Genomic DNA, 12,256 nt, shown 5'->3' with positions numbered 1-12,256 from the left:
AAGTAATGCCTCCTATTTAATTACAAGAAAATGACAACAGCTACGAAGAACAGTATAACGCTATTTGGTAAACTCTCAGTAACAAAACTTTTTTTTTCCACATAGTCATTACCATTAGCTCCACATCTTCATCAGTGTGGAACAGAAGCCTATATATTTTTTTCACAAGTACGGCATGCAGTCGCTGTCAGTGGAATTTGTGTTGCCACTGCTGAAGTGCACCACCTACAGCCTCATTGTGCTCTCATCTAGTACTTGGTCTCCATAAACGTTCAGCAAGCATCAGTGAAAGTCATTTGGTACCATTTTTCTGCATGAGGGAATTCAATTCCACACCTTTGCTTCATACATGTTTCAATGTCAGACACCATATTATTAGACATCCAGAGCAAACTTAAAACAGAGGCATTATTTTCCTGGAGAAGCTCTCATATAATACTTAGTCTACTTTTTTTAAAAAAAATATAGACACTAATTTGGTTAATTTTTAGTGGAAATCTGTAGTCAAAAGAAAAAAAAAATCATTCTAAAGTGAGGAAAACATTAGGTTTTCAGGAATTACCAAAACGAGCAAAATCAATACCATAGCATAAATCTAGTGTAAGGCAACTTAACTATGGTAAGTATACAGTGTTAGTATGAATATCTGAAAGTAACTCAGTATGATGAAAACACAAGAGGAAACACCAACTAAGAGAGTACATCAGGAAGTCATGCATTGTGGAGAATACCGAGTGTGGTTCATAGTATTAGAAGAGAAAAGGAAAATACAGGTAATTTTTTTACTTTCGGTATACAGGATGTTTCACCACACGCTAAGAATTTATGTAGACTGCACCACAGAAACTCTTAACTGTTACCCGGAGTGCAACACTAACTAATTTTTGTGATGAGGAAGGTGTAACACTGTATCACAAGAGAAAGTACAGTGATGACTGAGCAGAGTAGCTAAGTCCTAGGCTACAGCAAGAGAGGACCTACTCAAATGCAACAGCCATAAGCACAGAAATAAAGGAAAGAACCTGCTTACCTTCAGAAGATCTCAGGAAGACAGTGATCTCCAGCAAGAAACCCTCACCTCCACTGCCAACCCTTAAATGAGGTCTGGGAAGGGATCTTGGTTCCAGCCCTTCCAGTCATTCAGGTGCACTGTATGCACCTGAGCTCCCCTGCATTGGCCCTGCCTTCCCACCATGTGCTCAATCACTGGTTCAAGCCGTGACTTAGCATTTCTGCTATAGAAGGGAAGTCTTATAACAGAATCTGAGTGCTGAAATAGTACTGTGATTTTTTTGTTTCTGATTTCTTAAAAAAGAACTCTGGGAAAAACAATGCTGTATTTGTCCTTAGAGTATCAACTTTGTGTTCTTACAAGGCTCTTCCAAGCACAGAAAACGATTACTACAGTAGCCAGTCTTAATTATTGGCACTTAATTATTGGCACATTGCAAACCTCACAGAGATATTCAGTTTACACTGAATGCAAAGAAAAAATGTAGTGAATCAAAAGAAAGCACTTTAAAATAAAGCAGAAAAATCCTTTTGGATCACCTTCCTAACATTTCCCTTATCCAAAAGGAAGTACCTCCTGTGTTGGTATTTCAAATATATATATATATATATATATATATTTGCAACAAAAGGATTTTTGAAAGGTGTTACTGTCAAATGCCTATTAAACTAAGTGTTACATCCATTCTACAAACATGTAAAAAATGTTATTTGTGTTTATTTTTATTTTTCTCTAGAGCTAAAAATATCTACAGAAGTTAGCCTGGACTTTGCAGACAGTTTCTATTGGGATCGTGACTTCATTCGCTGTTTGTCCAAAAAAATGTCAGCAAAATCTGGTCTTTAGCATTCTGAAAAGTGGTTGCATGTCCTCTATCAGCAAAGCCTCACATCTCATAATCTCATTAATTAAATGACAAAGCAAAGCAAAGCCAAAATTACTGTGTTGAGTCATAACTTTCTAAGATTAAACAAAGTCTAACACACTCAGGAGTAATACAAATGAGCAGTGGTATTCTGCATTTGTAAGCTGCAATTATGAGTGTCTGAATGGATCTTAAGACTACTCTAGCATGTGTTTCTGTGGAGAACACCACTGATTCCATAACAGTTTTCACACTACTTTCTTCCCAGTTTGATGTGTTTAATGTCTCATTACCTGTAAAGTTTGACAGTCACTGACGGACAACCACTGCAACAATACAATTAGTAGAATTTTTCCACATTGAAAATGCATCACTATTTCAATCAAATCTAGTAGTAGAAGCAAACAAGGTAAAAAAACCAACAACCTATCAGGTAAAATTTTGCAAATCTGTTATGTTACACGTACCCGGTTCTATTAAAGAAATAGTATAAAACCCTGTCCACTGAGCACCAGTCCTTCTTTTTATGATCAACAAGGTCACATTTCCATCACAACTTCAAGTCTTCTTTAAGCCTCATAAAGTTGAAATCTTAAACAAGTCAGGACATGCCAGTATAAGATCAAACTTCCATCAAAGCTTGAAGAAAGTATTGGCAACAATACTGTTCCTTGCATATCAAAATTGGAAATTCTGCCAGCTGCTAAGTTTAATTGACAAGAATTAACTAAAATAAAGTTTGCACACATGTAATGTATCAACAACAATGCAATGTAATTGGAAATCTATGCTGAGGAAGTAATGTTCAGATTAAGTTGTAAAAAACCACATTCCAGTACAGCTTCTGTAATTGCTGTGCTCTTATTATCCTGAATGCATCTGACTGACTGATTCATTTCCATTAAATGAGGCATTACAAATAATTTTCTCATTTAATAGTAAAAGCTCATCTTGAAATTTAAATACAAATATCTTGATGCTTATTAGCAAGTAAACTTCATTGGATAAGCTGTTAGTAGCTACATAGAAAGATAGCAGATGAGTGTTAAATAACTGCATTTGCTTCAACATTCTGCAGGGAACTCCACATTCACATTAAAACTTTAAAATGTGTAAATTAGTAATCAGACCTAGTACTCCACAGCTTCTTCAAATTTAGATGTTTACTGCATTCCATAATCAATGTGTATTACCTTCGTTTTACAGAATAAGAACCAAAGAGGAAAATAATGAGATCTATGAACATAACTTCTGAAGAGCTCAGATACACCTGCATTCCCTCTTTCTCAGTTTGACAAAACTTATTATATTTTGATTGGCAAGCTGAGTTTTATTAGAGAAATAACTTATGAATCAAGTTACAGCTAGGATGCGTGAGGCAAGATGTGGCTGAAGTTCAGATCTCTTAATGCTTCATTCTGAGGAAAAAACAATGACCCTATTATCTGCCATGGTAGGTTTGAAGTCTTTTCATGCTTCTATAATAAAGAAAAAGCACTTTCAACTCAGAGGGAAAAACTAATTTATGAAAACCTGATGCAGAAGATGCAGTCTGACTTACATTAGTATCCCTAGAAACACCTGTCTGCCCAAGGGAACTACAGAAAATGCAAACCTTGATGAATAAAGCTTCTGATTAAGTGCAATTAAAAAAAACCCCACAAAATATTCACACAATTTCTTCTTCATAAGCTGCCTTTGGAAATTCCCAAGATAATTCTACCAATGGCCAGAGAAAGTTTATACTCTGTTTTGTATGAAGAAACACTGACTTAAGAGATAGAACATCATTTACATCTTTGTTCTGAAACAAAATACATTTGGGAAAGAGGTTGAATCACAGCACAAAGGTGACCAACTACTGTTGTTTTGAGAATGCCTCTTAGAAATGGTATCACCCCTTTCTACTATGCCAGCAGAAAGCATCTTCCTCCTGTCATAGTGAAAATGACAGGGAAATGAAGTGACTCAGATGTCAGAGAAATCTGCTCTAAATATATCTCGTGGGAACAGATCATATTAGAGACACGTCACTTGTCTCAACTTTCTTTATAGTTTACAGTTTTTCTATGAAAACAACAGAGAAGATCCCACTATGGTTTACAACTTGTTTTATGAAAATATTTTTTTAACAGGGGTATTCCTCCATCTAATCAGCAATTAAGTAAAGAAGCATGAAGCCAATGAGTAAGAAGTAGATCAGTTCCTCACATGCACTTGCACCTCAGTAGTCACTGAGCTCCACTTGATCTAAGCACTATACCAACTCAGCACAACATGTTAAGACCAGTGTCTTTTGACTGAAGCTTAAATTTCAAGTAATGGAGATATCTCTGTCTCTAGTGTCTTCTGGAGGGAAGTTAAATGATTTGACTAAGCTCATCTAAGAATTCTCTGGCAACAAACATCAATTTTCTATTTCAAATTTTTCTATTGTCTTCTTGAAGCACAAAATTAATTAAAAAAAAAAAATAGCAGAGACATAATCTAGGTGAACTCTTTTTCCTAATGGAGACTTTCCTGGGGGAGGAGGGAAAGGAGGAAATCAAACTGTTAATTAGATTAATTCTTACAGAGAACTAGAACCTTGTAGCAAACAACAGCTTTAAGTAGGACTAGCTTTAAGTCATTTTCTCATCTTTATTGTATTTTTTAAAGGTTAAAGGAATCTCCGGGATGTAGATCTAGTCTCCTTAAAAGCTGAGTTCAGTTTAGGGAACTAGCTGATAGCGAAAGGATTGCTCTTCACTTTTTTTTTTCCACATAGAGTACTTTTGCATTGTCTGAGTAGTCTAAGTAATGCATGATGCTTGAATTAAATGTCACCTTAGCTGAGTCCATATGCCTCAGATTGGAAGTTCTGAAATACAACCATCCCCATCACTAGTACATTACAAAATGATCATATGTGGATAAAATTAAATGACAAATTAGTATTAGAATGCAAGTGCTGATAATTTTGGACTTTTTCATAAAATTTCTAACTTTATTTTCTTAGAGAGCTTACTTATGACGGAGGAGAAGCTAGGCCCAATTTTGGCTTCTTTTGTGTCAGTGAAATCATTTGTGAAACTTCAGCTGTCTAAAGATAGTGAGAGAATTATCTCTTTGTACATTTCAATTATTTAATATTGACTTTTATCAAGACAATATTCTCTAGCTTCACACTGTTATCAGTTACCCTGCAATAGCCAAGCTTCCTTCAGTGTGACAAAGCATACACTGTCTTGTCACCCAGTTAAAGGTTTCCTCTTCACCAGAGTGCTTGATGAAGCGTGGTCTGCATGATTTAAGACCAAGATATGTAAGAGATCTTGTACTTTGAAGTCCTCAGGGAATAAAAAGGTGTATTCCTCTGCAGATGGTGGAAAGGTTCAGCCTTTCTGGTCTTCAAGTATGCAGAATGTGATAGATACAGTATTGGATAGCCCTGGCTTTTGTGGCACTCATGCTGTAATCATTACTGGGAACCTGAAAGGATGTTTAAATCATCCTAGAAGCCAGACTATGGAGTTGAACAGAAATCTTTGTCTTTTTTTTTTTTTTTTTTTTTTTTTTTTTTTTTTTAATACCTTTTAATCTGGTGGAATGAGGAGACATCACATTATCCTTGACTTGCTGGTAGTTCTTAGGTAGTTCTTTGGCAAATAAGACAATTTTAAAGCTATACTGGTAATTAAAGATCATTTTACTCAGTAAAAAGACTAGTTAACTTTGTTCACATAAGAATGAAAGTCTTTCACACCTCCTTCTTGGAAATAAGACTAACGTGAGTGGTAGACTGTGGATAACTCACCCAAGTTTGCCTCAGCCCACCACAAAGTCTGTATGAAAGACCTTTCCTATGTTCCTCCATTTACTGGATTGTCTGGTTTTGCCTTTTGTATTTCCTACGCCATTTCAGTGGAAGACAGAGTTGTTTCCAAGTGATATACTGACACAGCTCCTCTGTTCAAGCAGCAACTCAGCCCTCAGCCTGCACAGGTATCATCGGCAGCTGCAGTAGAAGCTGGTGAGAAGTTACCACCTTGCAAGCTCTGTTAAACTTCATGTGAAGATAAGAGATTACATACAGACACTTACTGACCACTGCATCCTAATTCATGGAGACACTTCAGAGTTAGAGGGTAGTATTTTATTCTAATGATGAATGATAGGAAAACCAAGAAGAAAGATTCGGAGGTTTTTCTACTGCATATGCATGATGGCTGACATACTATTCATGTCTCATCCTCTTTGCTCCTGATGATATCTTGCTGCCACCGTTGCTATCAGCCTAGTCCTCATTTCAGATTTTCTTTAACATATATTGGGTATTATAGGGATGCTCAGCTACAGCTTGAAAGATATATTGAACCACTTTTATTATTTTTGAGTCATTTAAGACAAATACAATAGCATAGTTTTTGTAGCATTCATTTTAAAAGCCATAGGAGATGATAGAAACAGAGAGGAAATGATAGAAACAGAGCGATACTTGATTTAAAAAGTATCAGAAAAATTGTAATGAGCATCCTCTCTGGGGTATAATAATTGCCAAAAAAAAAAAAAAAAAAGGGATTATGGATTTGTATTACTGTTTCTATAATAATAATGTTAGATCTGTATTAAAGGACAAGGCTCTGAGTATTCAATAATTTCAACCTTGCCTTGGACAGTATGATGTGGAATACTTATAAACCGAAGTGTTTTAACACTGACAACTTTTAATTTCCAGTACTTGAGAAGGGAGCATATAAACAGGAAGGGGAATGGCTGTTTACAAGGGTGGATAGTGATAGGACAAGGGGAATGGTTTTAAACTGAGACGGGGAGGTTTAGGTTAGATATTAGGAGAAAGTTTTTCCACGCAGAGGGTGGTGACGCACTGGAACAGGTTGCCCAAGGAAGTTGTGGATGCCCCGTCACTGGAGGCATTCAAGGCCAGGCTGGATGTAGCTCTGGGCAGCCTGGTCTAGTGGCTGGTGACCCTGCAGATAGCAGGGGGATTGAAACTAGATGGTCGTTGTGGTCCTTTTCAACCCAGGCCATTCTATGATTCTAATTCCACAATTAGATAATTCAACAGGTAAGAGGTTCTCATGACATTTCTCATTTATCTTCAATTTCTGTTTCAAATATCTTCCATAGCTAACCATGGATAATTGCAGATGGGCATGAAAAATAGGAAAGACCAGTACACTTTTCCAGCCTATTCATTAACATTAGAACTTTCACCGTATAAATAACAAAATTAATAGATCCATAAAAGCTTTTTGAAAAGCCAGAAAGCAGAGGAAAAAAAAAATGTTGGTTTAAGCCTCCGCGAAGTCCTCTCTAAGACTTGGAGAATTTTGTATTTCTTTTCCCACATTGCAATGCTACCGACATGCCTGGGAGCTGACATAAGGACTTTATTTCCAGAACTGGCTGTTCATAGAATCATAGAAATACTCAGGTTGGAAAGGACCTCAAAGATCATCAAGTCCAACCGCAGCCTAACCATAGTACCCTAACTAACAACCCTCTGCTAAATCATATCTCCGAGCACCACATCCAAACGGCTCTTAAACACATCCAGGGATGGTGACTCAACCACCTCCCTGGGGAGCCTATTCCAGTGCTTAACCACCCTTTCTGTAAAGAAGTGTTTCCTAACATCCAACCTCCATGGTTCAGCAGAGATAGAGAAATCTAGTATCTCATGATCACTTTGCCCCAGACGGCCTCCAACCTTTACATCCCCCACAAGACCTTCTCTGTTGACAAACAGCAGGTCCAGGATATTGCTTCCCCTTGTTGGCTCCCTCACCAGCTGTGTCAGGCGAGGGAGTTATCTCCTACACACTCCTAGGAACCTCCGGGACTGTTCCCTGTCAGCTGTATCATAATTCCAGATGTCTGGGAAGTTGAAGTCCCCCACTAGAACAAGGGGGAGTGACCTAGAGACCTCACCCAACTGTTTATAAAGCCTCTCATACACCTCTTCATCCTGGGTGGGTGGCCTGTAGCAGACTCCCACAATAATGTCAGTCTTGTTGGCCTTTGCTTTTATTCTGATCCATATGCTCTCAACCCTATCATCACCCTCATTAATTTCCACACATTCATAGTCTTTTAATATAGAGAGCTACACCACTGCCTTTCCTACCCAGCCTGTCTCTTTTGAAAAGCCAGTAGCCCTCCATCACTGCACTACAGCTGTGGGAGTCATTCCACCACGTTTCTGTGATGGCAACTATGTCATAACTTTCCAAACAAACAATGGCCTCCAGCTCCTCTTGTTTATTACTCATGCTGCGTGCATTGGTGTAAAGGCACCTGAGCTTGATCTCCTTGCAAGTGGCAGTAACCCTAATACCCTCATCACCATGCTAAGGTGTTTCCACAGCCACCAACCTCATACCTGCCCTTGTGTTCTTCCTACAAAGGCTTAAGTAATCCTCCTTTTTCACCAAGGCACAAGACCATGGGGTCTTACAAGCACATCCCTCTTCTTCAAGCACAGGGACATTACGCTCAGGCTCGATATTAGTAACCCCAGTTACACCCCCACCCCCCTTCATACCTAGTTTAAAGTTCTGTGAATGAACCTACCCAACTCCCGTTGGCTATTTCCTATAGCTGGAGATAGAGGAGAACACAAACTGTGCTCCCAAACCCTTTACCTGTCTCCCCAAGGCTCTGAAATCCTTTTTCAGAGTCCTTAGGGAAGTTCTGCCCAAATCATCACTACCAACCTGAAACAACAACAGGGGATAGTAATCAGTGGGCCGGACCAGGGAAGGGAGTTTCTTCCTCACATCCTTAACCCGGGCTCTTGGGAGGCAGCAGACCTCCCTGTGTAGAGGGTCTGGTCTACATACTGGCCCTTCTGTTCCCTTCAGCAGAGAGTCACCACCAACAACGACCTGTCATTTTTTCCTAGTTGATGAAGTTTTAATGCTGGGCGAGGACTGGTCAGACTTTGGGAGCACCACCATTGTCCAGTTGTCCCTGCAGAGCACTGTACCTGTTTTGCAGGGGCAGCTGGGGGGTTGGGGACAGGGAGGGCGTGCCTGAATCTCTGAACAGGGGCTTTATGCCACTGCCCTACATCCCCCTATTCTTCGTTGTTGTTCCTGGGGGGAGGAGAGGATAGAGGATTCACTACAGCAGGAACACTGTCTGCATGCTGGTTCCCTGTCACCTGATTGCAAGGCGGCAGGGGGTGACTTACTCTGTGCAGAGCCACGTCTGGCTGCCTAGATCTAGGGGCTGATAAGGTTTGGTACCAGCAATCAATCTCCCTCTCACACTCCTTTATGCTCCTCAGCCTCTCCACCTCATCCTTCAGGCCAATCACAAGGCTGAGTAAGTAGTTTACCTGGTCACATCATACACAATTGCTGCTTCCCTCACCTAGTGCTGCAAAGGCCTGTAGCGCCAGTCTCTGGCACTCACTACAGCCTGAGATGCACACCAGCATCTTGTTTTGGGATCTCAGTCTGAGTATCCTCATTTTTCTTGGCAACAGCCTTTCTTACGTACATGAGTGGGACCTCAGTCTGGGTCTCCACAGTCTTCTTGGCTGCCGCCTTCCTTTTATGAGTGCATGGGACCTCTGTCTGGGTCACCTCATTATTTCTCGCAGCAGCCTTCCGCCAGGGCGCAGCCATGGCTAAGCTAAGCAGAACACTTACCAGCACTGTGCAGGAAGCCACGTGGTTCACAGACCCGACCCCTCCTTTCTGTCTCCTCGAGGCACGGGGCATGAATGCAGCACCGTTGCCCAGGCAACGCCCACGCGCTGCGTCAGCCGCTCTTGCGAGAGCTGCCGGGATGCTTTGTTGGCACGAGGGTTCCCTGAGTGAAGGAACCGTTCGAGATTTCTTTGAACCACGCGGTCGGTCGCTACTGATCCGTCCGGGACGGCTCCGAGGCAGCTGAGACCGGCGATCAAAGGACTTCGTCCGGGTTTGGAGCCCGTTTAAATCTCCCGCCGTTGCCCAGACAACGCCCACGCGCTGCATCAGCCGCTCTCGCGAGGGCTGCCGGGCTGCTTTGTTGGCACGAGGGTTCCCTGAGTGAGGGAACCGTTAGAGATCACTTTGAACCACGCGGTCGGTCGCTGCTGATCCGTCCGGGACGGCTCCGAGGCAGCTGAGATCGGCGATCAAAGGTTGGTAACATACAGACTGCGCCCAAAATCACAGATTAAAATAATAGAATGGGGAACAACTATTCATATTCCACACTGAATAGAGTTGCTTCAAGGAGGAATTGCTAGAAAAACAAATTTCAAATTTCATAAACTATGTGAAATGAAAGAGCGTTTTCCAGTTCAGAAATCAGAATATTTCTGTGAGTAAACATACGTACAGAAAATACTGAGCAAGAGTTTGAGAATTTCTCAAATTCTAGTTAATGTAATAATATATTTTGTTTGCTCCTCCAGTACAAAATTCAGTTCTTAAAGTTTCTTGGAAATTGTTTCTTAAATTGTTTCTTCTTTTTCCATCTGTCTATATTAGCAGTACCACTGCTGTCAATTGGTTCTAGGCATGTGGAGTAAGATATATTTCCAGTGTTGCTCAACATGTTACAAAGGTTATTGTTAAAAAGCCAATATTGATCCACAGTAATTGACTCTCAAATAATATTAGACTGAATCAGTGGTTGACATTTTAGCGACAGCAACAAAATGTTAGCACACAGTTTGAGAAATATGTTGCTAACCCCGTTCTATGCAAAGCATGTCTTGAATGTTACAGTAGTTACCTTTGTAACAGTGATAATTTTTGTAATATAAATATTGTGTAGACCTTTAGAAACATTAATGCTTTATGAGAAGTGGCACCATGTTTTACCACACTGTTCAGAACATGTTCAATGCACATGATTGTGTTATCAGAAAAGATGAAGGAGGAAAAAGCTTCAAACTTTTAAGGAACCATAGCAGTTAGGGAAATCTCCCATTACGTAGATTAGAACAAGAGCTTCACAGTGAGAAAGCTGTCTCAACACCTATTCAGAATTACATGTAATTTACTGCAACAGTGTTTGAAATATATAGGGATGGCAGATATTGAGGACAAGAGACAGGAGAGATGACATTAGTCGACAAAGGAAGGGCAACTAATATAATCTACCTGGACTTGCAAAAGGCCTTTAACACAGTCGCACATCACACCCTTATCTCTAAATTAGAAAGATATGGATTTGAAGGCTGACTGTGAGGTGAATAAAGAATTGGTAGGATGGTTGTAGCTGGAAGATTGTTGTCAGTGGCTCAGTGTCCAGGTGGAGGCTGGTCATGAGTGGTGTCCCACAGGAGTCCATCTTGATACCTTTATCAACTACATAGACAGTGGGATTGAATGTACTTTCAGCGAGTTTGCTGATAACATCATGCTGAGTGGTGCAGTTGATGCAATACAAGGGAGGTATGCCATCCAGAGGGACCTGGACATGATTGGTAAGTGGGCCCATGAGAATCTGACAGGGTTTAAGAAGGCCAAGCACAAGGTGTTGCACTTGGGTCAGAGTAATTCCAGATATAAGTACAGACTGGGAGAAGAACTCATTGAGAACAGCTGCCAAGAAGCACTTGAGTATCATGGTGGATGAAAAGCTGGACATGAGCCAGCAATGTGCTCTTGCAGTCCAGAAGGCCAACATTATCCTGGGCTGCATCAAAAGAGAAGTTGCCAGCAAGGACATGGAAATGATTGTCCCCTTCTACTGTGCCCTCATGAGGCCCCAGCTGGAGTAATGTGTCCAAGCCTGAGGCCTCCAGTACAGCAGGGATGTAGAGCATGTCTAGAGAAAGGACACCAAGATGATCAATTATCTGAAGTACCACTTCTATGAAGATAGGTTGAAGGACTTTGGCTTGTTTAGCTTGGAGAACAGAAGGCTCAGAGGAGACCTCATTGTGGCCTTCCAGTACGCAGAGGGAGCTTATATGCAGGAGAGACTGACTTTTTGCACAGTCTGATAGTGACAGGACATGGGAGAATGGCTTTAAACTAAAAAAAAAAAAAAAAAAAAAAAAAAAAAAAAAAAAAAAGTCAATTGAGTAGATTCAGGTTAGATGTTAGGAAGAAAATTTTTACTCAGAGGGTGGTGAGGTGTTGGAACAGGTTGCACAGGAAAGCTGTGGATGCCCCATCTCTGGAGGTATTCAAGGCCAGGCTGGATGGGGCTCTGGGCAGCCTGATTTGGTGAGGAACAACCCCACCTGTGGCAAGGGTGGAAGCAAATGATCTTTAAGGTCATTTCCAACCCAAGCCATTATATGAATCATGCTTCAAATCTAAAGTTGCAATTATTTAATTCTTCTGCTATAATAATATTTTAAAAGGAACTCACCAATTGTATGGGCATTAATAACTAATCCATTTATAACTAGAACACCT

The 12,256-nt window shown here is 40.4% G+C and overlaps 1 protein-coding gene across 1 annotated transcript in view; it reads right to left on the bottom strand.

The window, feature by feature from the left end:
* Positions 1-11,456, bottom strand: part of LOC112532543 — a 194,874-nt gene extending 183,418 nt beyond the window's left edge. Inside the window, exons 1-2 of the mRNA XM_040701943.1 lie at positions 11,186-11,456; positions 9,539-9,918 (exon numbers count right to left, since the gene is read on the bottom strand). Coding sequence (XP_040557877.1) covers positions 9,539-9,918; positions 11,186-11,456 — 651 coding nt within the window. The remainder of the gene's footprint in view (positions 1-9,538; positions 9,919-11,185) is intronic.
* Between the last annotated feature and the right edge of the window lie 800 nt (positions 11,457-12,256).

Source organism: Gallus gallus, chromosome 5 (assembly GCF_016699485.2).
Source record: "Gallus gallus isolate bGalGal1 chromosome 5, bGalGal1.mat.broiler.GRCg7b, whole genome shotgun sequence".
NCBI classification, from domain to species: domain Eukaryota; kingdom Metazoa; phylum Chordata; class Aves; order Galliformes; family Phasianidae; genus Gallus; species Gallus gallus.
Note: the sequence above shows the minus strand (reverse complement) of the source record. Positions and strands in the feature narration are given on the sequence as shown.